At 35.1% G+C, this 25,902-nt stretch overlaps 2 protein-coding genes across 5 annotated transcripts in view; one reads left to right on the forward strand and one right to left on the reverse strand.

The window, feature by feature from the left end:
- The window catches only part of ARLN (allregulin), a 47,471-nt gene extending 38,380 nt beyond the window's left edge, over nucleotides 1-9,091 (forward strand). Inside the window, exons 2-3 of one of the 2 annotated variants that reach the window (XR_013168220.1) lie at nucleotides 4,401-4,541; nucleotides 8,947-9,091. Coding sequence is in view for 1 of the 2 variants with exons in the window: in XM_077142436.1 (XP_076998551.1) it covers nucleotides 4,401-4,404 (4 nt within the window). In the remaining variant the exon portion in view is untranslated. Of the gene's footprint in view, nucleotides 1-4,400; nucleotides 4,983-8,946 lie in introns of those variants that run through there. The other variant, XM_077142436.1, reaches the window with a different exon arrangement.
- The window catches only part of USP53 (ubiquitin specific peptidase 53), a 110,397-nt gene that overhangs the window by 34,054 nt on the left and 50,441 nt on the right, over nucleotides 1-25,902 (reverse strand). For all 3 annotated transcript variants that reach the window (XM_077142434.1, XM_077142433.1, XM_077142435.1), the window contains 5 exons: nucleotides 9,514-9,627; nucleotides 9,349-9,431; nucleotides 7,148-7,253; nucleotides 6,397-6,543; nucleotides 5,466-5,615 (listed from right to left, as the gene is read on the reverse strand). In XM_077142434.1, the coding sequence (XP_076998549.1) occupies nucleotides 5,466-5,615; nucleotides 6,397-6,543; nucleotides 7,148-7,253; nucleotides 9,349-9,431; nucleotides 9,514-9,627 (600 nt within the window). The remainder of the gene's footprint in view (nucleotides 1-5,465; nucleotides 5,616-6,396; nucleotides 6,544-7,147; nucleotides 7,254-9,348; nucleotides 9,432-9,513; nucleotides 9,628-25,902) is intronic.

The raw sequence follows: 25,902 nt of genomic DNA on the forward strand, positions 1-25,902 counted from the left end.
TTCAAGATGTAATGGAGAGGTTGGAGGGAACTGCCTGAAAATGGAGAGCTGTGTTTCAGTAGCCATGTTTCTTGAGGATGATTGAATAATGATACAGCTGTCACAATGTGACTGTGATTGTGAAAACCTTGTGTCTGATGCTCCTTTTATCTACCTTGTCAACAAAGGAGTAGAACATATGGAATAAAAATAATTAATAGGGGGAACAAATGCTAAAATAAATTTAGTCTGAAATGCTAGTGATCAATGAAAGCGAGGGGTAAGGGGTATGGTAGATATAATCTCTTTTTTTTTTTCTTTCCTGTGTTCGTTTTATTTCTTTTTCTATTGTCTTTTTATTTCTCTTTCTGAATTAATGCAAATGTTCTAAGAAATGATGAATATGCAACTAAGTGATGATATTGTGAATTACTGATTATGTATGCTGTTTTATTTTGTTTATTTTTTAATAAATAAATTAAAAAATATATAAAATTAGATCATAACTGGACACCAAAAAAAAAAAAAAAGCTGATGGGAAAACTTATAGTCTTTCCATGTCAATAGATTATCAAATTTAAAAAAGGTTTTCATATACATGGTTGATTTACTTTATTTTTGTTTTCTGTAATTTCTCTAAGCAATATTTTATATTTTTCTGTGTACAGTTTGTGCATAAATATATATGTCTAAAGTATCTCATGTTTTTAATATCATAAGGATACTTTTTCAAAATTACAATTCCAATTGTTCTTGCCTAATATATAGAAATAAAGTCAATTTCTGCATACTGACCATGTCTGTGATTCTGTTAACCTCACTTACTAGCTTTAGTAGTTTTTTTGTTTTTGCACATTCCTTAATATTTTCTATATTTACTGACTGTCTGAATTGTTTGTTGGTTTTCTAATTAATTGATAGCCACTCATCTTTATTTCCTTTTTTTCTGACTTAAAAATGCAAATATTTCTTTGGTTACTATGGGCAAATGATGTCTAATTCCATTAACTTTCGTTTAAATATATTACAAAGAACTACTCTTTAGCATCACTATCTATTGAGCCAATAAGAGTTACAAAACTTTCTGGTATCTTGAGGTAATTACTTGATTTTAGATCTTTCCACCTTTCCTAATTTAGGCATCATAATGCCATAAATTTTTAAGTATTGCTTTAGTTTCATGCTGCAAAATGAAAATGTTTTCATTTTCATTCCATTCAGACCTTTTTTTTTTTTTTTTAACATGGACAGGCACTGGGAATTGAACCCAGGTCTCTGGCATGGAAGGTGAGAACTGCTACCTGCCGAGCCACCGTGGCCCACCCTCAGACCATTTTTAATTTGCTGTTTATGTCTCATTTGACCCACCGGTTATGTACAAGTATGTTGCTCAATTTCCAAATATTTGGGCATTTTCTAGATATGATTCTGTTATTTCTGGGTTAATTCTGTGAGGTTTGAGAACATACTCTCTATGATTTGAATTCTTTGAAATTTTTTGAGATGTCTATGGCTTATAATTTGATCTATCTTGATGAATGTTCCAAGTGAACTTGAAAAGATTGAGTATTCTGATATTGTCAGGTATAGTGCTCAGCGACTGCTGATTAGATCAAGGTGGTTGATGATATTGTTCAAGTTCTTCATATCTACTTGTCCTATCATTTCCTTAGAGGAGCACTGAAATCTCACTATAATTGTGGATCTGCCTATTACTCCCTCATTTATCACATTTTGTTTCATGTGTTTTGAAACTGTAATTAGGTACATACAGAATTGGGACTGTTATAGCTTCTTGACGAACTAACCGTTTTATCATTACATAATATTCCTCTTTATCTCTAGTAACAGTCCTTGTTCTGAAATTTATTTTGATATTAATATAGGCACTCCAGCTCTATTCTCATTAGTATTGACATGGTATATTTTCTTCTACCCTTTTACTTTAATCTTTGCCTATATATTTAAAGTTGATTTCTTTTTTTTTTTTTTTTTAACATGGGCAGGCACCGGGAATCGAACCCGGGTCCTCGGGCATGGCAGGCGAGCACTCTTACCTGCTGAGCCACCGTGGCCCGCCCTAAAGTTGATTTCTTATATACACAGTTAGGTTTTACTTTTTGATCCAATTAGACACTCCCTGCATTTAAAATAGAGCATTTAGGTACTTGTATTTAATTATAGATAGTATGGATTTAATCTTACCATTCTGCTAATTTGTTTTCTATTTATCTCACCTATTATTTAACTCCTTTTTCTTTTATCTTACCCTCTTTTGGATTACATATTTTTTAGTACTCTATTTTATTTCCATTATTAGCTTATTAGCTACACCTGTTTTACATGTATTATTTATATTTATATGCATGTAAAATGTATACTGAATATAACAGGTAAGTATATATTATATATATATTTTACATACCAGGTAAGTATATATGATAAATATTTTACATACTATTTCATGTATGGTTCAAGTACCTTCTATCTGTACACTTCCATTTACTCTTCACAGTCACTGTTCTACTGGTGTCATTTATTTTCCTTTTGTTACAAGACCTCACAATAGTATTTTTTTCATTAAACAATTAGTTTTAAAAGATTTAAAAATGAGAAAAAAATACTTTATATTAATCAATGTGTTCACCATTTTCTGCATTCTTCATGCCTAATGGAGACCCAATTTGCATCTGTTATAATTCACATCTGTCTGAAGAAATTCCCTTCTTACAGGGCTAGTTTGCTAGCTACGGATTGTGTCAACATTTTTTGCATTGTTTTAAAGATATTTTTCTGAATATAAAATTATAGGCTGACAGTTTTTATTTAGTACTTTGAAGCTGTTATCTGTTGTTTTCTGGTTTAAATAGTTTCTGAAGATATGCTTACTGTGATTTTTTTATTACTGGTTTCCAGCATTTTTATTATGATGAGCCCTGGTGTGGTTCTGTTTATGTTTAGTGTGGTTTCTTTTTGTTTATTCTGCTTGGAGTTCACTGAAGTTCTGATATATGTGCTTTTACTTTTCATCAATTTTGAAAAATTCGGTGCCATTATTCTTCAAATGTTTTGTCCTTCCCTATTTTCTAGTACACCAATTATATATGTGTGCCAGACTGCCTAATATCATTCCACAGGTCACTAATCTTCTGTTAACTTGTTAAAGAATTTATTCCCTAGCTGCACTTCATTTTAGATAGTTTCTTTTACTATGCCTTCAAGTTCACTGGCTTTTACTTTTGCAGGCCTATTCTGCAGTTAATACAGCAGATTTTTCATTTTAATACTGTATATTTAACATCTAGAACATTCTCATATTTTCAATTTGGATCTTTTTTATATCTTCTATTTCTCTCTTCATCATGGGTAGCAGTTAGGTTTAGGTGTCAACTTGGCCAGATGATGGCGCCCAACTATTACTGTGGACTTAAATATCAGCATGTGAAACTCATCTATGGCTGATTATATCTGCGGTCATCTCAGGGGAGGGCCTTCCACAATGTGTGACATTTTAATTTGATCAGTTGGAGGCTTAAAAGGAGGAGACAGAAGAGAACTCAGCACAGCCCAGTACAACTCAGCTCAGTGCTGACAGAGACCATGACAAGTGGAGTTGCATAAAGGAATCACCCTGGGGAAAGCTGTTTGAACCCAGAAGCTGAGAGAGAAGGCCAGCAGAGATGCCATGTAGTTTTCCCATGGGAAAGAGAAAGTCACAGGAAAGCCACCTTTCCTTCAAAGAGGTACGATTTTGTAACTAAATAAATCCCCTTTATAAAAGCCCATCTATTTCTGATATACGGCATTCTGGCAGCATTGGCAAACTAAAACATCATGTTCGTGTTTTTGAGCATAAGGGGTAAATACATATAAGAGCAGTGGAAATATTTTCATCTCTGTCATTTCTGGCCTATTTTTATTGATTAATTTTTCTCCTGGTCCTGGGTCATACTTTCCTACTTCTTTGCTTATCTGGTAATTTTTTACTGAGTAGCATTTTGAAATGGCATATTGAAATTTACTTTGCTGGGCACTACATTTTGTTGTATTTCTTTAAAAAGTATTGGACTTTGTTTTGGCATGTAGTTACGTGTGGTTAGTTTGATCCTAATAACTCTTGGTTTTGAGCTTTGTTATGGCAGGTCCAGAAGAATCTTTGGTCCAGAAATAATTTAGCCCCATTATTAGGGTGGAAGTTTTCTGAGGACTTCTTCCTGTGTATTCTAAGGCCTCTACTCTCGCTGGTGGACATGCAAACTCTTCTTTGCTCTGTATGAGCTTTAGAAACTGTGTGATCTTCTGTTTTCCAGTGATTCTTTTCCCCTGCCTTGGATGTCTGCCCAATATATGTACTGATCACTACTGAGCCAAAGGTCCAAGGGATTGCCTCTACTAATCTTCAGAACTCTCCTTCTGTGCAGCTAACCTTCTGGTATTCTGTCCTGCAAATTTTCACCATCTTGGCCTCGAACTTCAATTTCTGTCCCCAGAACTCAGACCAGCTGGGCTTTGTTGGGCTCGTCTTCCCTGCATTGTAATCTTGAAACTATCTCTAGGCTTGGGTAAGTATATGGTTCATCACCTATGTTTCCCTTTTGTTCAACTGCCTGTTGTCCAATACCTAAAAAAGAGGTGTTTCATCTGTCATTTTTGTTTTTTAGTTTTTCACAATGGGAAAACAATTTCTACAGCAGTTAATCCTTCATGGACAGAATAAGAAGTCCACAAAATGCCAACTATTTAAAATTTTACTGACTTAGTAAATGGTAGGGCTAATAAAGGTCTCCTTATTCTACATCAAATTGAAATTCAACTGAATTCTGCATTATATGCTCTTAACAAACTGTGTTTTTCAATCAGTTTACTGTTTAATAATAGGATACTCACAACCAACAAAACCTGAACACAGTATAATAAGGATCAACTATTTTCAAGTCTGTTATGTCTGAATCACCTATAGAATTTCATAAAATTTTAGTTACCTTGTCTCTTCATCACAGGATCAAAACTATACTTTTTGAATCAATACATGCTGTTTAAAAAGTTCCACAGTTGATTCTGATACATATTACTATTTATCAGCTTTCTAGGTAATATCATAATGTTTGAGTAAACTATTTATCCAAAGATATAACAGATATATCTAATTCCATACGCCATCCACAAAATTTAAAATGACTGTCATAATGAAAAAAAAGCAAGCAGGTTTTAGTCACAGTTATACAATGTTACTGTGAACAATACACAAAGAAATACATACAGCAACTGTGTACAATCACGTATATCACTGACAATTACATATTTGTATATAACAGCTGTTAACTTTTTATTATTGTGGTAGTGGACTATTTTAGAAGTTGGCTTCAAAATAAGCCAAATTTTAAGAATAATAAAAGGAAGTTTTAACCTAATGATTCTATATAATTTATTCCTAAAAAAAAGTAAAAATTTCAATAATTATTCCAGTTAGTAAAAGTGTCACTTACTTCTTTCACATTTGCATCATCAAAAAATACCCATTTGGAACTCTTGGTATGAAAAGCAAAGGCACAATAATGTCGGCTAGTGTAGCAGATCATACCAACAAGGTGAAGTTCACTATTTTTGGCATTTTCATCAGTAACCCTGTAAAAAAGCTGTTTAGAAAGTGAATAGTGTATATTTAACATTGCATTTAAAAAAAAAAAAAGGAAAAATACAAATCATGTATTTGACTATGAAAATATTTTTAGGCTTTATACCCCAATTAATGATATTAGTACTGAAAATATCACTGGCATTGCAACTGACAGAAGAGTTTGTAAGAAACATTAAATCCAATGAAATAAATTCACTACAATAAATAAATTCATTGGGGGTTGAATTTAGTTCAAACCCCAGTAACTCACAATTGACCCTTTACATATATAAACTCAAAATGTGAGTTAAATTACACACTTGCTCAAAATTCTTGACTGAATCATATATCTGAATATACATTAAGTATATTACCTAAAACATAAAATTAGTTTAATTGTAATATAATTCAATCCAAAATACATTGAGAGTAATAATCAAGCTTATCAAAAGATCAGTGCTCGGGGATGAATTTTAAATCTAAAATCTTTCAGATTAATGGTATTTGTGTTTATAATCGTGTGTGTGTATATACATCATCATTCGGGGGCAGAAGAAGGAAAAAAAGCATGAGGCAGTTTAGTTTGCAATTGAAAATCATTCCTATTCTATGCAAGAAAGTCAATTATGGTTAGCACGATTTGATTAAATTTACTTTTATCACAGTTATACCAGACTATTATTGATTTCTTTAGAAAAAAAATTACTTTCGAAAAACGAAATTAAGTGTATTATAGTATATGAGGATGTTTTACAGGAATTTAGAAATAAATAAGAAAAGAATAAAAACAGTTGAGATACCCCAGGAAGGTAAAGATGTGTTGCTAGATTCCGAACAACATCTTCAGTCAAGTCAGAATGTTCAGAATCCCAGACTAAACCAATTGTAACGATCTCTGGGCAATTCATCAAAACACGGCGAATTTTTATTTTTTGGCCACAGTTACTCTAAAGAAAAATAAAAACGGCAAGTTTTGAAATTATCAAAACAGATGTACCACAGGCAAGGCCTTATACAGCTTGCATTATGCAATAACAAATCTTAACACACATCTGCAATTTATTCCTTCAGTATGCTAGCAATGGACTTGAAACAAGCTATTTGTGTTAGTTCAACTAAATAAGATGTATATTTTAAATCAAAGTACTTTCTTTGGTATTTTCATATATCTATTAAAATCAGAATTCAACCTAAGAAAAGTAAAAATAAAACCGAAGTCATAACATTAGATGAGAAAAGAATTATATCACTCATGTTTATTTAAAGAAAAAAATAGAAACAAACTTTCTCTTTAGTCAAATGATAAATTTCAGAACTTCAGAAAAATTTAATCAACATATACTACCTCAAATCCTTCACAAAGGTAAAAATAAAAAAGTTCTGAGACAGATGATTACATAGCACAGTTACATAAAATAATATTGAAAAAATACAATCTTAAAGTTAAACCCATACACTATATACATAGAGAATTAGTGTTTACATGATAATTTCTGAATGTCTATTTTTGGACTGACAAACATAAATTTATACTTCACAATTTATACTTACAGGGCATTTCCTATAATCATCTGTTGTATTTGCAGTTTGCAGCAATTCTGCAAACATTTCAGGCTTAAAACGCTCATGCCTTTCCATCAGTCTTTCAACCTCATTGCTACAAGAGAAACAGTCTTAAATTTGGCATAAGAATTCAAATCAGATCTAATAAATTACACATGAAAAATACTAAGTTATCATTCCAGGTTTACATCACTTTTTCTATCTCAAATCATGATGGTGCCTGAAAAACCAGCCATAAAATAAGTTTCCATAAAGTGATATGTGAAATTTGGCAAGTTCATGAAAAAAATTTAGGCCAAGAATGTGATAAAATAGAAGAAATTATACTTGTTTAGGACATCATGAAAAGAGTGAGATGTTCTGAAGGTACTTCTAGATTAAATATTTCTTTTAAAATATTACTTAGTAAGTAGGGAACTGAGTTTAAACTGGCCTAACAAGAACAATAATAAAATTACAGGAAAGTCTCCCTCTCTGGCCTCAAATCCCTGGAAACAAAGTTATCATTACCAGCTAGCAGAAAAAGTTGTGCTGATTAAATGCAGAATGCATAACTGAAGCGTACTACACAAGCATATATATTTTGTTCCTATTATGAAGGCTAATCATTTCTTTAGGGGCTAGGTAGAGTTTTTTATATACTACAGGATAGTTGTGCCACTTTTTATTCAATCTCCTCTAAAGTCACACTTGTACATATCAAGGTAATAACTACTTTTAAAAAACCATTTAACATTTTCAAAATGAAATTTAATGTAAGCTGAAACATGTTTACTAATTTCTATCCTACATGCTCTGGTTCTACTTAATTGTAATCTAACTATCCTAGGGCTGGATATACTTTACATCCAACAGTTGAAATATTCTACAAGTATTCAATAATAACTAAAGTTGCCCATTGTTTTAAAGCATTTCATGAGTAAGCACTAAATTTAATAAAGTCATTCAAATTGCACATAATGGTTTTGTAAAACTGGCATCATCAGAGTAGTGGTTAAGAAGTCAGATAGACCTGGACTTCAATCTAATCCATCCGCTTGTCAAATTAACCTCATGAAACCTATTTCTTTATCAACAAATGGTATTTTTGTTAAGATTAAAAGGAACAATTTATGTGAAGGCTGGAACACAGTAAGCATTCCCTTATTGGTATTCAATACAAATGACCAATACAAAAAGATTGTAATTCCAATCTAGAATCCCGCAAATTGCAATGGGACCAGGCAGCAATAGATGGGGATCCAATTATTATTGTCTATGATATCGTCTCAGATCACTGTGATTTTACACAAGACTTTCAAAGTAGAATTGAAATTTTACAGTTTTTAATTAGTGATCTATCTTTGTTCAGAGTCCCTTACATTTGAAAAAAATTGAGCCCACAAATGACTGACTTTCAGAGAATGTTTCTCTAAACCAATGTTTCCCAAACTGTTTTGTAAACATAAGAAAGACAGGAAAACAGCTAAATAGTTATTATTCGATAGTCTTTAAGAAAAGATGTGCTCTATTCAAGAAAGCCAGAAAGTTTAATAATATAATGAAATGGGCAAACACATGCTTATCACTCTGCACACTAATAAAATACTGGTAGCATTTATCAACTAACTGCTGCTCTGATATATTCTGATGATGTGTTCATATTAAAATTTCTGCAAACATTTATGATCTTACTCAAAGTTTACCATGAATCAAATATTTAGACTCTCAAATGTCTGTTGGTGTTCTGGCAGACTAGAATTTTAAAAGTGTTCACTTTTTCTTTTGTCCTTCTCTTTTTACCCCAGGTTCCATCACCATGACAGGACATGGTGGAACAAACAGGAAACACTGCCTCTACAAAGGGAACACCTTACCAAAAATAAAGAAACCATGTGCTATCCCATCTGTAACTGAGTTTGTCATTTTAAGCTCCCCTTTATAGTTACAAATACTTGCTATAAATATTTCTTATAAATAAGAACAATATTTTGACTATTATTTTGTATATTTCATTAAGTAGTATATAAATATTAAACTAAATTAGAGTCATTCAACTGAAAAAGACATCATGTAGTAGCTATAATAGTATATTTATTAGCATGAGACAGAGAGTAGAAATTCACTTATATAATGACTTTATAGGATAAATGATCAATATGCTTAAATGTTTCATCACCTTTGATAAATATGCTTTAAGAGGTTCTTACCACAGAGCTGTAGTAGAAATGTACCGTACAAATTCTGTAAAAGGTAGAGGATCTGAAGATGCTCCACAGCTGCGACATACACACTATAGGTAGAAACATATTTAATTAATTTACCAATCATAAAACATAAATATAATATCTAATAAAATAGGTAAGCTGTCTCACCTGTTCATACAAAGTCATAGCAAACTTCTGGTGAGTGATACAAGACTTAGAGGTACACATGTCTGAATCTTTGCTTGGCACAATGTGAAAATGAATTCTCTCCAATATATTTTCCTAATGAAAATTTAAAAAAAGGTAAAGAGTTGCTGATCTTGCAGGGGTCACTTCAAAATACAACTATTTATTTATTTAAATATACTAGTGAAGTTGTGGAATTACAGAGCAAACGCGCATAAAATACAGGATTCCCATATACCACATAATTATTAACAACTTACACTGGTGGGGAACAATTGATAGTGCATTTTTCTCATTGTAGTAATTATAGTATATGCCTTACAGTAGGGTTCACTGTTTATGTAGTGCAGTTCCATGGATTTTTATTCTGTTACCATACTTACAATCTAATATTTCTCCTTCTAACCATACTCAGATGCGCATTTTCAGTGCTATTAATTACACTCACAATGCTATGCCTACCATCACCATCATCCATTACCAAACACTTCCACTCTTCCAAATAGGAACTCTATACATTTTAAGCCTTAATTAATTCTCTCTATTCCTTATTCCCACCCCATCCCCTGGTAACCTATATTCTAGATTCTGACTCTATGCATTTGCTTAGTCTAATCATTTCGTATCACTTGAGATCATACAAAATTTGTCCTTTTGTGTCTGGCTTATTTCACTCAACATGAGGTCTTCAAGCAAAATACAACTCTTTTTAAGTGAAGATTTTCCAGACGATTACATTTAGGAGTACCATATATATTACCTGAAAAACTAGATTCCTTTTTAATCTACACTTCAAATTTGTTCAAATATTCAAATAGTCAAATATTGTTAAAATATTCACCTTGTGTAAAATTAGCTAAAAATTTTTTTCTTGTTTAACAAAGGAAAGCTACTTTTTTGTGTGTGTGTGTGTATCAAGACTGTACCTTTATTACAGGAGTTTTATCTTAATTATAGCTACTTTTTCTTTGGAACATTTGACCAAGATTCTGACAGTGCAAAAAGGACAACTCTTCATTATGGTTATGAAAACAAATTTAAATGTGAATTTTTTTACCCCATGAACTTTTAAAAAAATATTTTTATTGAAAGATCTTTACACATATACAGTCCATCCAAAGTATACAATCAATGGTTCACAATATTATCACATAGATGTGTATTCATCACCATGATCATTTTTAGAGCATTTGCATCACTCCAGAAAAAGAAATAAAAAGAAAAAACTCATCATACATCCCACACCCCTTACCCCTCCCTTTCATTGACCACTAGTATTTCAAGCTATCCAGTTTTTTACCTTTACGCTCTCACCATCATTTATTTATTTTTTTGTCCTTATTGTTTTACTTATTTGTATATATCTTAGATAAAATGAGCATCAGACACAGGTTTTCACAATCATGTGGTTACATTGTAAAAACCAAATAGTTATAAAATCACCTTCAAGAATCAAAATTATAGGAACACAGTTCAATAGTTTCAGGTACTTCCCTCTACCCACTCCAATACACCTTGAACTAAAAAAAAGGATATCTATCTAATGCATAAGAATAATCTCCAGGAGATTTTAAAGGTACATCCTGTGGGAATGAAAGGGAACTGTGATGTATGCATACAATGGACTACTGGGCAGCTGCAAGAAGGAATGAAGTTGTTAGGCATGCAATTAGGTGAGTGAACCTTAAAGACAATATGCTGAATGCAATGTCAGAAACAAAATCATGCCTCACTCATATGGACTAAATATAAGGCAAAAGTTCGGAGAAGTCGAGAGCATAGGTTATCAGGCTGGGGCCTATTGTAAAGGGTCCTAGATTGTAAGCTCTTACAGCAGTCACAAATATTCAGGAATTGTAACTATTATTTCCAAATTCTGAGATATTGAGCTATTTGAGTATAACCTAGTCACTCCCAGAAAATATGGGTATGTAAATAAGACCTGAGACTCTGAATTAGGGCTCTGAAGCTCTCAAAGTCAGCATTACCCCCAAACAACAACTGTTAAAAAAGATGAAAAAATGATCAGACTTTTTAGAGATATGAATGAAGCTGATTTGGATAAGACGAAAGTAAATCACAATACAGGATAAAGGATGATATGGTCTACATTTTAAAACATCAACTTCTATCTGAGACCAAAGGAAGGGATGTTTATTTGGTGCAAAATGTATATTCTGGGTACCACATTATCTAATTTAACTTGTATGTTCAGTTTATTTGAACATCATGATTACACTGAATCTTGAATAGCTCATGAGATCCTGGTGGTTTGCACAGGTTAGTGTGATGCCCTGATATATCCCAGAGTAATTTGGGGAGACAATAAAAAAGTATACGCAAAATCTCCTTGGGGGACTGGGGAGAAAGGAGGATATATTTGACCTCCCCATCTGAGGCATTCTTGATATTCTTGCAAGCAGTGGGGACAACCAATTCAAGAGGGTGGGCCCTCAATCTTGGAGTTCATGCCTATGAAACTTATTCCTGCAAAGTAGAAGCTTCCTCTACTTCTAATTATTCCTAAGACTCACCCCAAGAACCTCTTTTGCTTCTCAGATGTGGGCCTCTCTAAGCCACCTCGACAGGTGAACTCACTGCCATCCCCACAATGCGATTCATGACTCCCAGGGGGTGCAAATTTCCCTGGAAACATGGCACAGGATTGCTGGGATGAGCCAGGACCTAGCATCATAGGATTGAAAAGCCCTCTTCTAACAAAAGGAGGAGGAAGAAAGAAATGAGACAGGGTCAAGTTTCTATGGCTGAGAGATTTCGAACAGAGTTGAGAGGTTATCCTGGAGGTTATTATTACACACTATATAGATAACCATTTTTGGTTTATAGCGCACTGGCATGGCTGGAAGGAAGTATCTAAAATTGCTGAACTGTGTTCCAGTAGCCCTGATTCTTGAATATGATTGTGTAACTACATGGCTTTTACAATGTGACTGCGTGATGTGAAAACTTGTGTCTGATGCTACTTTTATCCAGGGTATGGACAGATGAGTAAAAAATAAGGACAAAAATAAGTAAGAAATGAGGGGGATAAAGGATAAAAAATTGGGTAGACTGAAATACTAGTGGTCAATGAGAGGGAGGAGCAAGGGCTGTGGGATGTGTGAGTTTTTTCTTTTTTCCTTTTATTTCTTTTTCTGAAGTGATGCAAATGTTCTAAAAGTGATCATGGTGACAAATACAGTGTTATGATATTGTGAGCCATCAATTGTATACCATGTATGGACGCTATGTGTGTGAAGGTTTCTCAATAAAAATATTGTTTTAAAAAATCAAATATCCAGAGACGAGAGGGTCTATTTCTGAACATTCAATTCGATTCCATTGGTCAGTATATCCATCTTTATACCAGCGCCATGATGTTGTGATCACTGTAGCTTTGTAATATACTTTAAAGTCGGGTACTGTCAGACCTCCCATTTCACTTTCCTCTCTCAAGGTATTTTTAGCTATTCGGGGCATCCTTTCCTTCTGCAAAGTAAGCTGTTGCTATTTTAATAGGTATTGCACTGAATCTATAAATCAATTTGGGTAGAAGTGATATCCTAACTACATTTATTTTATCAATCTATGAACACAATATGCCTCCATTTACTTATGTCTTCCGTGATTTTTTTTTAGCATTTTCTTGTAGTCTTCTATATATAGGTCTTTTGTTTCCAAAGTTAAATTTATTCCTAAATATTTGAATCTTTTGATTACTATTGTAAATGAATTTTTTTTGTTTTCTTCATCAGATTGCTCATCACTAGCGTATAGAAACACTAATTTTTGGGTGTTGATCTTGTACCCTGCCACTTCGCTGTACTCATTAGTTCTGGTAGCTTTGCTATAGATTTTTCAATTTTTTTGACATATAGCATCACATCATCTGCAGAGTTTTGCATCTTTCTTTCAAATTTGAATATCTTTTATTTTGTTTTCTTTTCTACATGCTCTGGCTAGACCTTCCAGCAAAATACTGAGTAACAACGGTGACAGTGGGCATCCTTGTCTTGTTTCTGATCTTAGGGGAAAAGCTTTCAGACTTTCCCCACTGAGGATGATGTTACCTGTGGGTTTTTCATATATTTTCTTTATCATGTTGAGGAAGATCCCTTCTACTCCTATCCTTTGAAGTGTTTTCATCAAGAAAAGGTGTTGAATTTTGTAAAATGCCTTTTCTACATCAATTAAGATGATCATGTGGTTTTTTCACTTTGACTTATTGACATGGTACATTATATTAATCGACTTTTTTGTGCTGAACCAGCCTTGCATACCCGGAATAAATTCCACTTGGTCATGGTGTATACTTCTTTTAACATGCTTCTGGATTTGATCTGCAAGTATTTTTGTTGAGGATTTTTGCATTTATATTCATTCAAGAGACTGGTCTGTAATTTTCTTTTCTTGTAGTGTCATGGGCTAGCTTTCATATTAAGGTGATGATGGCATCATAGAATGAGTTAGGTAGCTTTCCTTCCTCTTCAATTTTTTTGAAGAGCAGGGTTGGTACTAATTCTTTCTTGGATAGTTGGTAGAATTCACATGTGAAGCCATCTGGTCCTGGACTTCTTTTTTGGGGAGCTTGATGACTGATTCTATCTCTTTACTTGTGACTGGTTTGTTGAGGGTGGCTACTTCCTCTCGAGTCAAAGCTGGTTGTTCATGCCTTTCTAGAAAGTTGTCCAATTCATCTATGTTGTCTAGCTTATTAGCACATAGTTGCTCATACTATCCTCTCATTACCTCCTTTATTCCTGCATGATCAGTGGTCATGTCCCATCTTCCATTTCTGATTTTATTTATTCTTCTTTCTCTCTCTCTTTTTTCTTGTTAGCCTAGAAGAACCCATTGATTTTTACTGATTTTCTTAAAGAATCATATAGTTTGCTGTTCTTTCTCTAATTCCTCTAGAGTTAATTCATCAATTTTTACTTTCTTTTTTTTTTTAATATAGGAATTTAAGGCAATAAGTTTCCCTCTTAGCATTGCTCTTGGTGTATCCCATAAGTGTGTTTTGTTTTGGGGGGGTGGTAGTGTGCATGGTCTGGAAATTGAACCCAGGTCTGCCGCATGGAAGACAAGCATTCTACCCTGAACCACCTGTGCACCCTGTGCCATAATTTTTTTCTTTTAATTTTTGGCATGGGTAGGCTCCAGGAATCAAACCTGGGTCTCCAGCATGGCGGGCAAGAACTATGCCACTGAGCCACCATTGCCTACTCCCCAAAAACTTTGATATGTTGTGTTTTCACTTTCATTTGCCTCAAGATATTTACTGATTTCTCTTGCAATTTCTTCCTTGTTACACTGGTTGTTTAAAAGTGTATTGTTTCACCTCCATACATCCGTAAATTTCTGGCCCTCTTGTTGTTAGCAATTTCCAATTTCATTCAATTAAGTTCTGAGAAAGTGTTTTGTATAATTTCAATCATTTTAAATTTATTTAGACTTGCTTTGTGACTCAGCATATGGTCTATCCTTGAGAATGATCTATGAGCACTTGTGAAAAATGTCTATCCTGCTGTTGTGGGTTGTAATGTTCTGGAAATGTCTGTTAAGTCTAGTTCATTTATAATATTATTCAAAATCTATTTCCTTATTGATCTCTGTCTAGATGTTAGAACATCTCATCCAACGATGAGAGAGGGGAATTAAGGTCTCCAACTAATATTGTAGTGTTGTCAGTGTTTGCCTCATGTATTTTGGAGCACTCTGGCTTGCTGCATATATTTATGATTGTTATGACTTCTTGTTGAATACTCTCCTTTATTAAAACATAGTGTTGTCTCTTTTAATTGTTTTACATTTGAAGTCTAATTTGTCAGATAGCTATCCCTGCTCTTTTCTGGTTGGTGTTTGTGTTAAATATTTTTTACCAACCTTTTACTTTCAATCTGTGTTTGTCCTTAGGTCGAAAATGAGTCTTGAGTAGCTAGCATACAGATTTGTCCATTTATTAATCCATTCTGCCAGTCTATGTCTTTTGATAAGGGATTTTAATCCATCAACATTTCATGTTATTTCCTCTACTATTTTTTCATTTGGGTTTTATATATCAAATCTTATTTTTTTCTCTTTTTATCTTTACTAATAGTCTTCATTTCTACACTCCTCCCCAGACCTCTCTCTCTCTCTTGTCTTTTCCTATCTGCTTGTATTGTTTCCTTTAGTATTTCTTGTACAGCCAATCTCTTAGTTGCAAATTCTCTCAGTGACTATTTGTCTGAAAATATTTTAAGCTCCACCTTGTTTTTGAAGGGCAGTTTTGCTGGGTACAGAATTCTTCATTGGCAGTTTTTCTCTTTCAGAATCTTAAATATATCATACCACTGCCTTCTTGTCTCCATGGTTTCTGCTGAGAAATCCACACAGTCTTATTGAGCTCCCATGATATATGATAGAATGCATTTTTCTTGCTGCTTTCAGAATTCTCTCTTTGTTTCTGACATTTGACAATCTAATTAGTAAGTGTCCTGGAGTAGGTCTGTTTCGGGTATGCTGCACTTCTTGGCTTTGTAATTTTGTGTCTGTCAGAAGAGATGGGAAATTTTCAGTGAGTATTTCCTCCATTAGTCTTTCTGGTCCTTTTCCTTTGTCTTTTCCTTCTGGGACACCCATAACACATTTATTCATATGCTTCATGTCATTCATTTCCCTGAGACCCTGCTTATATTTTTCTATTCTTTTCTCAATGTTTTCTTTTGTGTGTAGGATTTCAGATGTCTGTACTCTACTGATCCTTTCTTCTGTCTCTTCCAATCTACTGTTGTAGCTCTTGTGTTTTTCATCTCTTCCATTGTGCCTTTCATTCCCATAAGTTCTGTTATTTGTTTTTTCAAACTTTTGAATTCTTCTTTATGTTCGCCCAATCTTCTTTATATTTTTCATCTGTTTTGCAATATTGCCTCTCAACTCATTGATTTGATACTTGATGAAATTTTGCATGTCTGTTAGCAGATCCTTAATTAGTCGTTTCAACTCCTGCATCTCGTTTAAAATGTTGGTTTGTTCTTCTGGGCCATATCTTCGATTCTTCGATTTTCCTAGTATGATTGCTTTCTTTTTATTTTTTTGCTGGTATCTAGGCATTTGATTTCCTTAATTAGTTTATTCTGGAGGTTGTTTTCACTCTTCTAGCTAGGGTTTCCTTGTTGGATTGCTTTGTTCTCTATCTGTTCTTTGGCATTTGGTTCAACTTATTCTAGATATCTAGCATAGGTTCTCTTTGATAAGAATTTTTGGGCTCTTGTTTTTGTTTCTTGGCCTATCTATATGGAACTGTTTTTTCTTAAGAAGGTCTCCTCAGATATGATCAACCCAAGTCAGCTTTTTCCAAACATACAGGGCTATGTCTCAGGAAGAGAGAGTAGCCAGTATCAAGTTTCCCTGAGGGTGAGACTTAGCAGCTTGTCAGACTCTCCTATGAAGCCTCCAGACTCTTTGCTTTTCCTATCCTGGTCAGTATGTAGCACTTGTCTGCCCGTGGCTTCCCACCAACTTAAAGTGATATGGTGCCTTTAATTTTAGCTGCCTTTCCCTCCCAATTGTGTGGTTAGAGACAGAGGCCGAGGTAGAGGGTGGGATTAGGTTGCTTCTGTTTTCCTGCCCCTGGGGCCTGAATTCCCTGAAGGGAGGCTGCCACATGAGGTAGGCCCTGCCCCTCCTTCTCTTGAGGAAGATACATCCTTTAGGGAATTGTCCCAGTTCACCTATTTAATTTGTCTCTCAGACAGGTCTTAATTCCACCCTTGCCTGGGGCAATTCTGAAGTTTGAGAATACTTGCAATTAAATATAATAAGCTATTAAGAAGTTAAAAAAAAATCCTTTTCAGAGCTAGACCCCAGCTCCCTGGCCTTGCCAATTAAGAGATGGAGTTAATACATGGCTCTCTGTGATCCCAGGCTCCATGTGATTCCTTTTCTTGGGGGTCCAGCCCTTTTCCAATATTTTATGCTGTCCAACTTAAAAAGGTTCTGTGTGTTTTTATTTTATTTTTTCCCCATCAGCCCCACCCCTTCTCTTCTGGGGCAAAAACTCCTGATTCCTTTTGTGCTTACTCCAGGTTTTTCTGTGCTTGTGGTCTGTTTTCAGCAGTCAGAATTTGTTAATTAACTCTGCAGTTGGAGCTTGTTTGAGCTAACTTCTTTACTACTAATAAAATCTGCTTCCTTTCCCCATGGGGAACCAGTCTGCTGTGCCTGTGGGGGTGGGGCACCAGCCTCCGTGGACTGGGAGATTTACAGTTCTGTACGGAATCTCAGCTGTTCCACCTACTCCAGACTATTGTACGATGTGTGTCTGGTCATAGATGTCCTCTCAACAGTTGTTCCATACAGTTCCAGGCTATTTACTAGGTACTCTGGAGGACAAACTAAATTCCACACCTCACTATGCCACCATCTTAGAAAGTGACATTATAATGTAACACATGATTTCTAATAAAGATTTTTTAAATTCTTTTAAAAATCAACCCCTGATGGCTGACATCTAGAATTTAAATATTAGAAAATAGTTTCCTATTTTCACAGCAATCTCATATTAAGGAAAATTAGAAAAAAAAAATTTTAAATGCTACTTGAAGGATCTGGATAAAGTCTATATAACTTAGATCAAAATATTAATGACAAAGGATTAATATAATTCATGCATTGATACCATAATGCAGAAAATCTGCTTTGTAATAAATTTCATATTAAGATCAGATTTATAATACACATCAATAAAGGGTATTTATTTTCTTAATGAAATAATCCTCATTTTTACTAAAGCATAACTAAAGGACTCCCTTAATTAGCTAACTTCTCTCAAGTACATTTAAAGTCATTCAATTATTAAAGCATGAATTTCTGATGTTTCATCAATTACGATATCATGCAGTAACATTCCATTTAAGTGAAATAAAATTAAACTACACAGTGGTACAATGGTGGCTCAGTGGCAGAATTCTCGCCTGCCATGCTGGAGACCTGGATTCGATTCCTGGTGCCTGCCCATGCAAAATGAATAAGTAAATAAACTATAAAGCTCAATATTAGGAAAGATGCATTAATTTCAGGTTTTAAGCAATGGATCAATGAGAAATATGAGAAATATGAAAAGCATATGTCACTGCTGTGAGGGCAGTTATTGAAGTAGTCAACACGGCAAGTATGCAAGATAATGCACTAGTCAAAGAGCTTTCCATATGTTTAAGAAAATAGTAAAGAAGTCCATTAAGAAAGGATACCTACGGAGAAGATGGCGGCTTAGTAAGACGCGCAGATCTTAGTTTCTTCCCCAGGACAGCTACTAGGGGAGTAGAAACGATACAGAAAGCGCCCAAAGCCACAACAGAGATAAAAAAGACAGCGTACCCCATCCTGGAACGGCTGGCTGGCTGAGAGAAGCAGCTCGGGTGAGATCACCGACGCGCGCGGGCCTCATCGGGCGGGGGGGCAAGCGGCCGGAGTCACTCCCTTCCCCCTTCCCGGGCAGGCTGGGAGAATTGGAGAGGCGGTCCCCTCAAACCACGGCGGCTGGTGCCCACACCACGCGCAGCCCCCCGGACCAACTGAGAGAATTGGATCGGAAACACCCAGGCCGCGGAGAACGGTGACAGGTGGGGGAGGCCCCTTCCAAACCCGTGACTCCCCGGGAACGTGCACTCTCCTGGGTGGGCCGCTGCCGCTGGCGCCCTCCCGCCACGCTTGTCGCCCCGGGCCGACTCGGAAATTCGGACGGGCTCTTTCCCGGGCTGCGGCGGCCAGCAACCCTCCCTGCGTTCGGACCCCGGGCCGGCTCAAGCCGCTTCGGCTAGCGAACCTCCCGTGCGGCGAGAGTTTTCCAAAGTTAAAGGTCCCACAGCACCTTTTACTGGTCGGACCCGCAGACAAACGTGTGCCACGAGCGGCACCTACTGGGCAGGATAAGAAAAACAGAACCCAGAGATTTCACAGAAAAATCTTCCAAACTTTTGGATCCAATACCCAGGGAAATGTGTCTAAATGCGCAGACACCAACAGAAGATAACGGATCACGCTCAAATAATTGAAAATATGGCCCAGTCAAAGGAACAAACCAATAGTTCAAATGAGATACAGGAGCTTAGACAACTAATGCTGAATATACGAACAGAAATGGAAAACCTCTTCACAAACGAAATCGATAAATTGAGGGAGGACATGAAGAAGACATGGGCTGAACATAAAGAAGAAATAGAAAAACTGAAAAAACAAATCACAGAACTTATGGAAGTGAAGGGCAAAGTAGAAAAGATAGAAAAAACAATGGATACCTACAATGATAGATTCAAAGAGACAGAAGATAGAATTAGTGATTTGGAGGATGGAACATCTGAATTCCAAAAACAAACAGAAACTATCGGGAAAAGAATGGAAAAATTTGAACAGGGTATCAGGGAACTCAAGGACAATATGAACCGCACAAATATACGTGTTGTGGGTGTCCCAGAAGGAGAAGAGAAGGGAAAAGGAGGAGAAAAACTAATGGAAGAAATTTTCACTGAAAATTTCCCAACTCTTATGAAAGACCTAAAATTACAGACCCAAGAAGTGCAACGCACCCCAAAGAGATTAGACCCAAATAGGCGTTCTCCAAGACATTTACTAGTTAGAATGTCAGAGGTCAAAGAGAAAGAGAGGATCTTGAAAGCAACAAGAGAAAAACAATCCATCACATACAAGGGAAACCCAATAAGACTATGTGTAGATTTCTCAGCAGAAACCATGGAGGCTAGAAGACAGTGGGATGATATATTTAAATTACTAAAAGAGAAAAACTGCCAACCAAGACTCCTATATCCAGCAAAATTGTCCTGCAAAAATGAGGGAGAAATTAAAACATTCTCAGACAAAAAGTCACTGAGAGAATTTGTGACCAAGAGACCAGCTCTGCAAGAAATACTAAAGGGAGCACTAGAGTCAGATATGAAAAGACAGAAGAGAGAGGTATGGAGAAGAGTGTAGAAAGAAGGAAAATCAGATATGATGTACATAATACAAAAGGCAAAATGTTAGAGGAAAATATTATCCAAACAGTAATAACACTAAATGTTAATGGACTGAATTCCCCAATCAAAAGACATAGACTGGCAGAATGGATTAAAAAACAGGATCCTTCTATATGCTGTCTACAGGAAACACATCTTAGACCCAAAGATAAACACAGGTTGAAAGTGAAAGGTTGGGAAAAGATATTTCATGCAAATAACAACCAGAAAATAGCAGGAGTGGCTATACGAATATCCAACAAGTTAGACTTCAAATGTAAAACAGTCAAAAGAGACAAAGAAGGACACTATATACTAATAAAAGGAACAATTAAACAAGAAGATATAACAATTATAAATATTTATGCACAGAACCAGAATGCCCCAAAATACGTGAGGAATACACTGCAAACACTGAAAAGGGATATAGACACAAATACCATAATAGTTGGAGACTTCAATTCCCCACTCTCATCAATGGACAGAACATCTAGACAGAGGATCAATAAAGAAATAGAGAATCTGAATATTACTATAAATGAGCTAGACTTAACAGACATTTATAGGACATTAAATCCCACAACAGCAGGATACACCTTTTTCTCAAGTGCTCATGGATCATTCTCAAAGATAGACCATACGCTGGGTCACAAAGCAAGTCTTAACAAATTTAAAAAGATTGAAATCATACACAACACTTTCTCGGATCATAAAGGAATGAAGTTGGAAATCAATAACAGGCGGAATGCCAGAAAATTCACAAATACGTGGAGGCTCAGCAACACACTCTTAAACAACAAGTGGGTCAAAGAAGAAATTGCAAGAGAAATTAGTAAATACCTCAAGGCAAATGAAAATGAAAACACAACATATCAAAACTTATGGGATGCAGCAAAGACAGTGCTAAGAGGGAAATTTATTGCCCTAAATGCCTATATCAGAAAAGAAGAAAAGGCAAAAATTCAGGAATTAACTGTTCACTTGGAAGAACTGGAGAAAGAACAGCAAACTAATCCCAAAGCAAGCAAAAGGAAAGAAATAACAAAGATCAGAGCAGAAATAAATGAAATTGAAAATATGAAAACAGTAGAGAAAATCAATAAGACCAGAAGTTGGTTCTATGAGAAAATCAATAAGATTGATGGGCCCTTATCAAGATTGACAAAAAGAAGAAGAGAGAGGATGCAAATAAATAAGATCAGAAATGGAAGAGGAGACATAACTACTGACCTCACAGAAATAAAGGAGGTAATAACAGGATACTATGAACAACTTTACGCTAATAAATACAACAATTTAGATGAAATGGACGGGTTCCTGGAAAGACATGAACAACCAACTTTGACTCAAGAAGACATAGATGACCTCAACAAACCAATCACAAGTAAAGAAATTGAATTAGTCATTCAAAAGCTTCCTAAAAAGAAAAGTCCAGGACCAGATGGCTTCACATGTGAATTCTACCAAACATTCCAGAAGGAATTAGTACCAATTCTCCTCAAACTCTTCAAAAAAATCGAAGTGGAGGGAAAACTGCTTAATTCATTCTATGAAGCCAACATCACCCTCATACCAAAACCAGGCAAAGATATTACAAAAAAAGAAAACTACAGACCAATCTCTCTAATGAATATAGATGCAAAAATCCTCAATAAAATTCTAGCAAATCGTATCCAACAACACATTAAAAGAATTATACATCATGACCAAGTAGGATTCATCCCAGGTATGCAAGGATGGTTCAACATAAGAAAATCAATTAATGTAATACACCATATCAACAAATCAAAGCAGAAAAATCACATGATCATCTCAATTGATGCAGAGAAGGCATTCGACAAGATTCAACATCCTTTCCTGTTGAAAACACTTCAAAAGATAGGAATACAAGGGAACTTCCTTAAAATGATAGAGGGAATATATGAAAAACCCACAGCTAATATCATCCTCAATGGGGAAAAGTTGAAAACTTTCCCCCTAAGATCAGGAACAAGACAAGGATGTCCACTATCACCACTATTATTCAACATTGTGTTGGAGGTTATAGCCAGAGCAATTAGACAAGAAAAAGAAATACAAGGCATCAAAATTGGAAAGGAAGAAGTAAAACTATCATTGTTTGCAAATGATATGATACTATACGTCGAAAACCCGGAAAAATCCACAACAAAACTACTAGAGCTAATAAATGAGTACAGCAAAGTAGCAGGTTACAAGATCAACATTCAAAAATCTGTAGCATTTCTATACACTAGCAATGAACAAGCGGAGGGGGAAATCAAGAAACGAATCCCATTCACAATTGCAACTAAAAGAATAAAATACCTAGGAATAAATTTAACTAAAGAGACAAAAAACCTATATAAAGAAAACTACAAAAAACTGCTAAAAGAAATCACAAAAGACCTAAATAGATGGAAGGGCATACCGTGTTCATGGATTGGAAGACTAAATATAGTTAAGATGTCAATCCTACCTAAATTGATTTACAGATTCAATGCAATACCAATCAAAATCCCAACAACTTATTTTTCAGAAATAGAAAAACCAATAAGCAAATTTATCTGGAAGGGCAGGGTGCCCCGAATTGCTAAAAACATCTTGAGGAAAAAAAACGAAGCTGGAGGTCTCGCGCTGCCTGACTTTAAGGCATATTATGAAGCCACAGTGGTCAAAACAGCATGGTACTGGCATAAAGATAGATATATTGACCAATGGAATCGAACAGAGTGCTCAGATATAGACCCTCTCATCTATGGACATTAGATCTTTGATAAGGCAGTCAAGCCAATTCACTTGGGACAGAACAGTCTCTTCAATAAATGGTGCCTAGAGAACTGGATATCCATATGCAAAAGAATGAAAGAGTACCCGTATCTCACACCCTATACAAAAGTTAACTCAAAATGGATCAAAGATCTAAACATTAGGTCTAAGACCGTAAAACAGTTAGAGGAAAATGTAGGGCGATATCTTATGTATCTTACAATTGGAGGCGGTTTTATGGACCTTAAACCTAAAGCAAGAGCACTGAAGAAATAAATAAATAAATTGGAGCTCCTCAAAATTAAACACTTTTGTGCATCAAAGAACTTCATCAAGAAAGTAGAAAGACAGCCTACACAATGGGAGACAATATTTGGAAATGATATATCAGATAAAGGTCTAGTATCCAGAATTTATAAAGAGATTGTTCATCTCAACAACAAAAAGACAGCCAACCCAATTACAAAATGGGAAAAAGACTTGAACAGACACCTATCAGAAGAGGAAATACAAATGGCCAAAAGGCACATGAAGAGATGCTCAATGTCCCTGGCCATTAGAGAAATGCAAATCAAAACCACAATGAGATATCATCTCACACCCACCAGAATGGCCATTATCAACAAAACAGAAAATGACAAGTGCTGGAGAGGATGCAGAGAAAGAGGCACACTTATCCACTGTTGGTGGGAATGTCAAATGGTGCAACCACTGTGGAAGGCAGTTTGGCGGTTCCTCAAAAAGCTGAATATAGAATTGCCATACGACCCAACAATACCATCGCTGGGAATATACTCAAAGGACTTAAGGGCAAAGACACAAACGGACATTTGCACACCAATGTTTATAGCAGCGTTATTTACAATTGCAAAGAGATGAAAACAGCTGAAATCTCCATCAACAGAAGAGTGGCTAAACAAACTGTGGTATATACATACGATGGAATACTATGCAGCTTTAAGATAGGATAAACTTATGAAGCATGTAATAACATGGATGGACCTAGAGAACATTATGCTGAGTGAGTCTAGCCAAAAACTAAAGGACAAATACTGTATGGTCCCACTGATGTGAACAGACATTCGAGAATAAATTTGGAATATGTCCTTGATATCAGAGTCCAGCAGGAGGTAGAAACAGGGTAAGATAATGGCCAATTGGAGTTGAAGGGATACAGACGGTGTAACAGGACTAGATACAAAAACTCAAAAATGGACAGCACAATAATACCTAATTGTAAAGTAATCATGTTAAAACACTGAATGAAGCTGCATCTGAGCTATAGGTTTTTGTTTTGTTTTGTTTTGTTTTGTTTTGATTTTACTATTATTACTTTTATTTTTTTTTCTCTATATTAACATTCTATATCTTTTCGGTTATGTTGCTAGTTCTTCTAAACCAATGCAAATGTACTAAGAAATGATGATCATGCATCTATGTGATGATGTTAAGAATTACTGATTGCGGGCGGGCCGCGGTGGCTCAGCGGGCAAAGTGCTTGCCTGCTATGCCGGAGGACCTCGGTTCGATTCCCGGCCCCAGCCCATGTAACAAAAACGGAGAAACAGAATACAATAAAACAAGAAAATGTTTAAAGATGTTTCCCTTTCTTCCTTCCTTCCTTCCTTCTCTCTGTCTTTCCTTTAAAAAAAAAAAAAAAAAAAAAAAAAAAAGAATTACTGATTGCATATGTAGAATGGTATGATCTCTAAATGTTGGGTTAATTTCTTTTTTTCAATTAATTAAAAAAAAAAGAGAGAACGGGTAATTGGAGCTGAAGGGATACAGACTGTACAACGGGACTGGATATAAAAACTCAGAAATGGACAGCACAATACTACCCAATTGTAATGCAATTATGTTAAAACACTGAATGAAGCTGCATGTGAGGTATAGGTTTTTTGTTTTTTTTCTTTCTATTATTGTTTTAATTCTTATTCTGTTGTCTTTTTATTTCTTTTTCTAAATTGATGCAAATGTACTAAGAAATGATGAATATGCAACCATGTGATGTTATTAAGAATTACTGATTGTACATGTAGATTGGAATGATTTCTAATTGTTTTGTTAATTCTTTTTTTAATTAATAAAAATAAAAAAAAATTAAAAAATTAAAAAAAAAAAGAAAGGATACCTAAAAATATATAAATGACAAACAAATTCTACAGATAGTAAGTTTGACAGAAATTCAGCGAATGAATTGGTGTGGTTTGGTCATGCATTATCTAGTGGGAGTGACTTAGGGTGAACCTTGACAAAATGATAAGAGACTGAAAAAGAATGTTTTGAATACCTCAGGAGCTCAAGCAAAGGCTGTAAAATAGGACTAAAGAAGACACGTTGAGGAAAAGAGTGGAACCATTTCACTAGGAGGGAAAATTCATGCAGGAAGTAGATAAGTTGGAGTTTAATTAAAAAGGGCCTTAAATGTCATAGGAAAGAGTTCAGATCTGAATCGCAAATATTTGAGGAGCAGGCATGAACATGAAGAAAATTTTATTAATTTGGTGGCTGTTAAAAAATCAACTGTATAACACTGTAATAAGTTTCTACTGAACATAGCAAAGGCATGATGTCCAAACTAAATGTCAACAGGCGGAGGAATTGGGAA

Source organism: Tamandua tetradactyla, chromosome 24, assembly GCF_023851605.1.
Source record: "Tamandua tetradactyla isolate mTamTet1 chromosome 24, mTamTet1.pri, whole genome shotgun sequence".
Taxonomy (NCBI): Eukaryota; Metazoa; Chordata; class Mammalia; order Pilosa; family Myrmecophagidae; genus Tamandua; species Tamandua tetradactyla.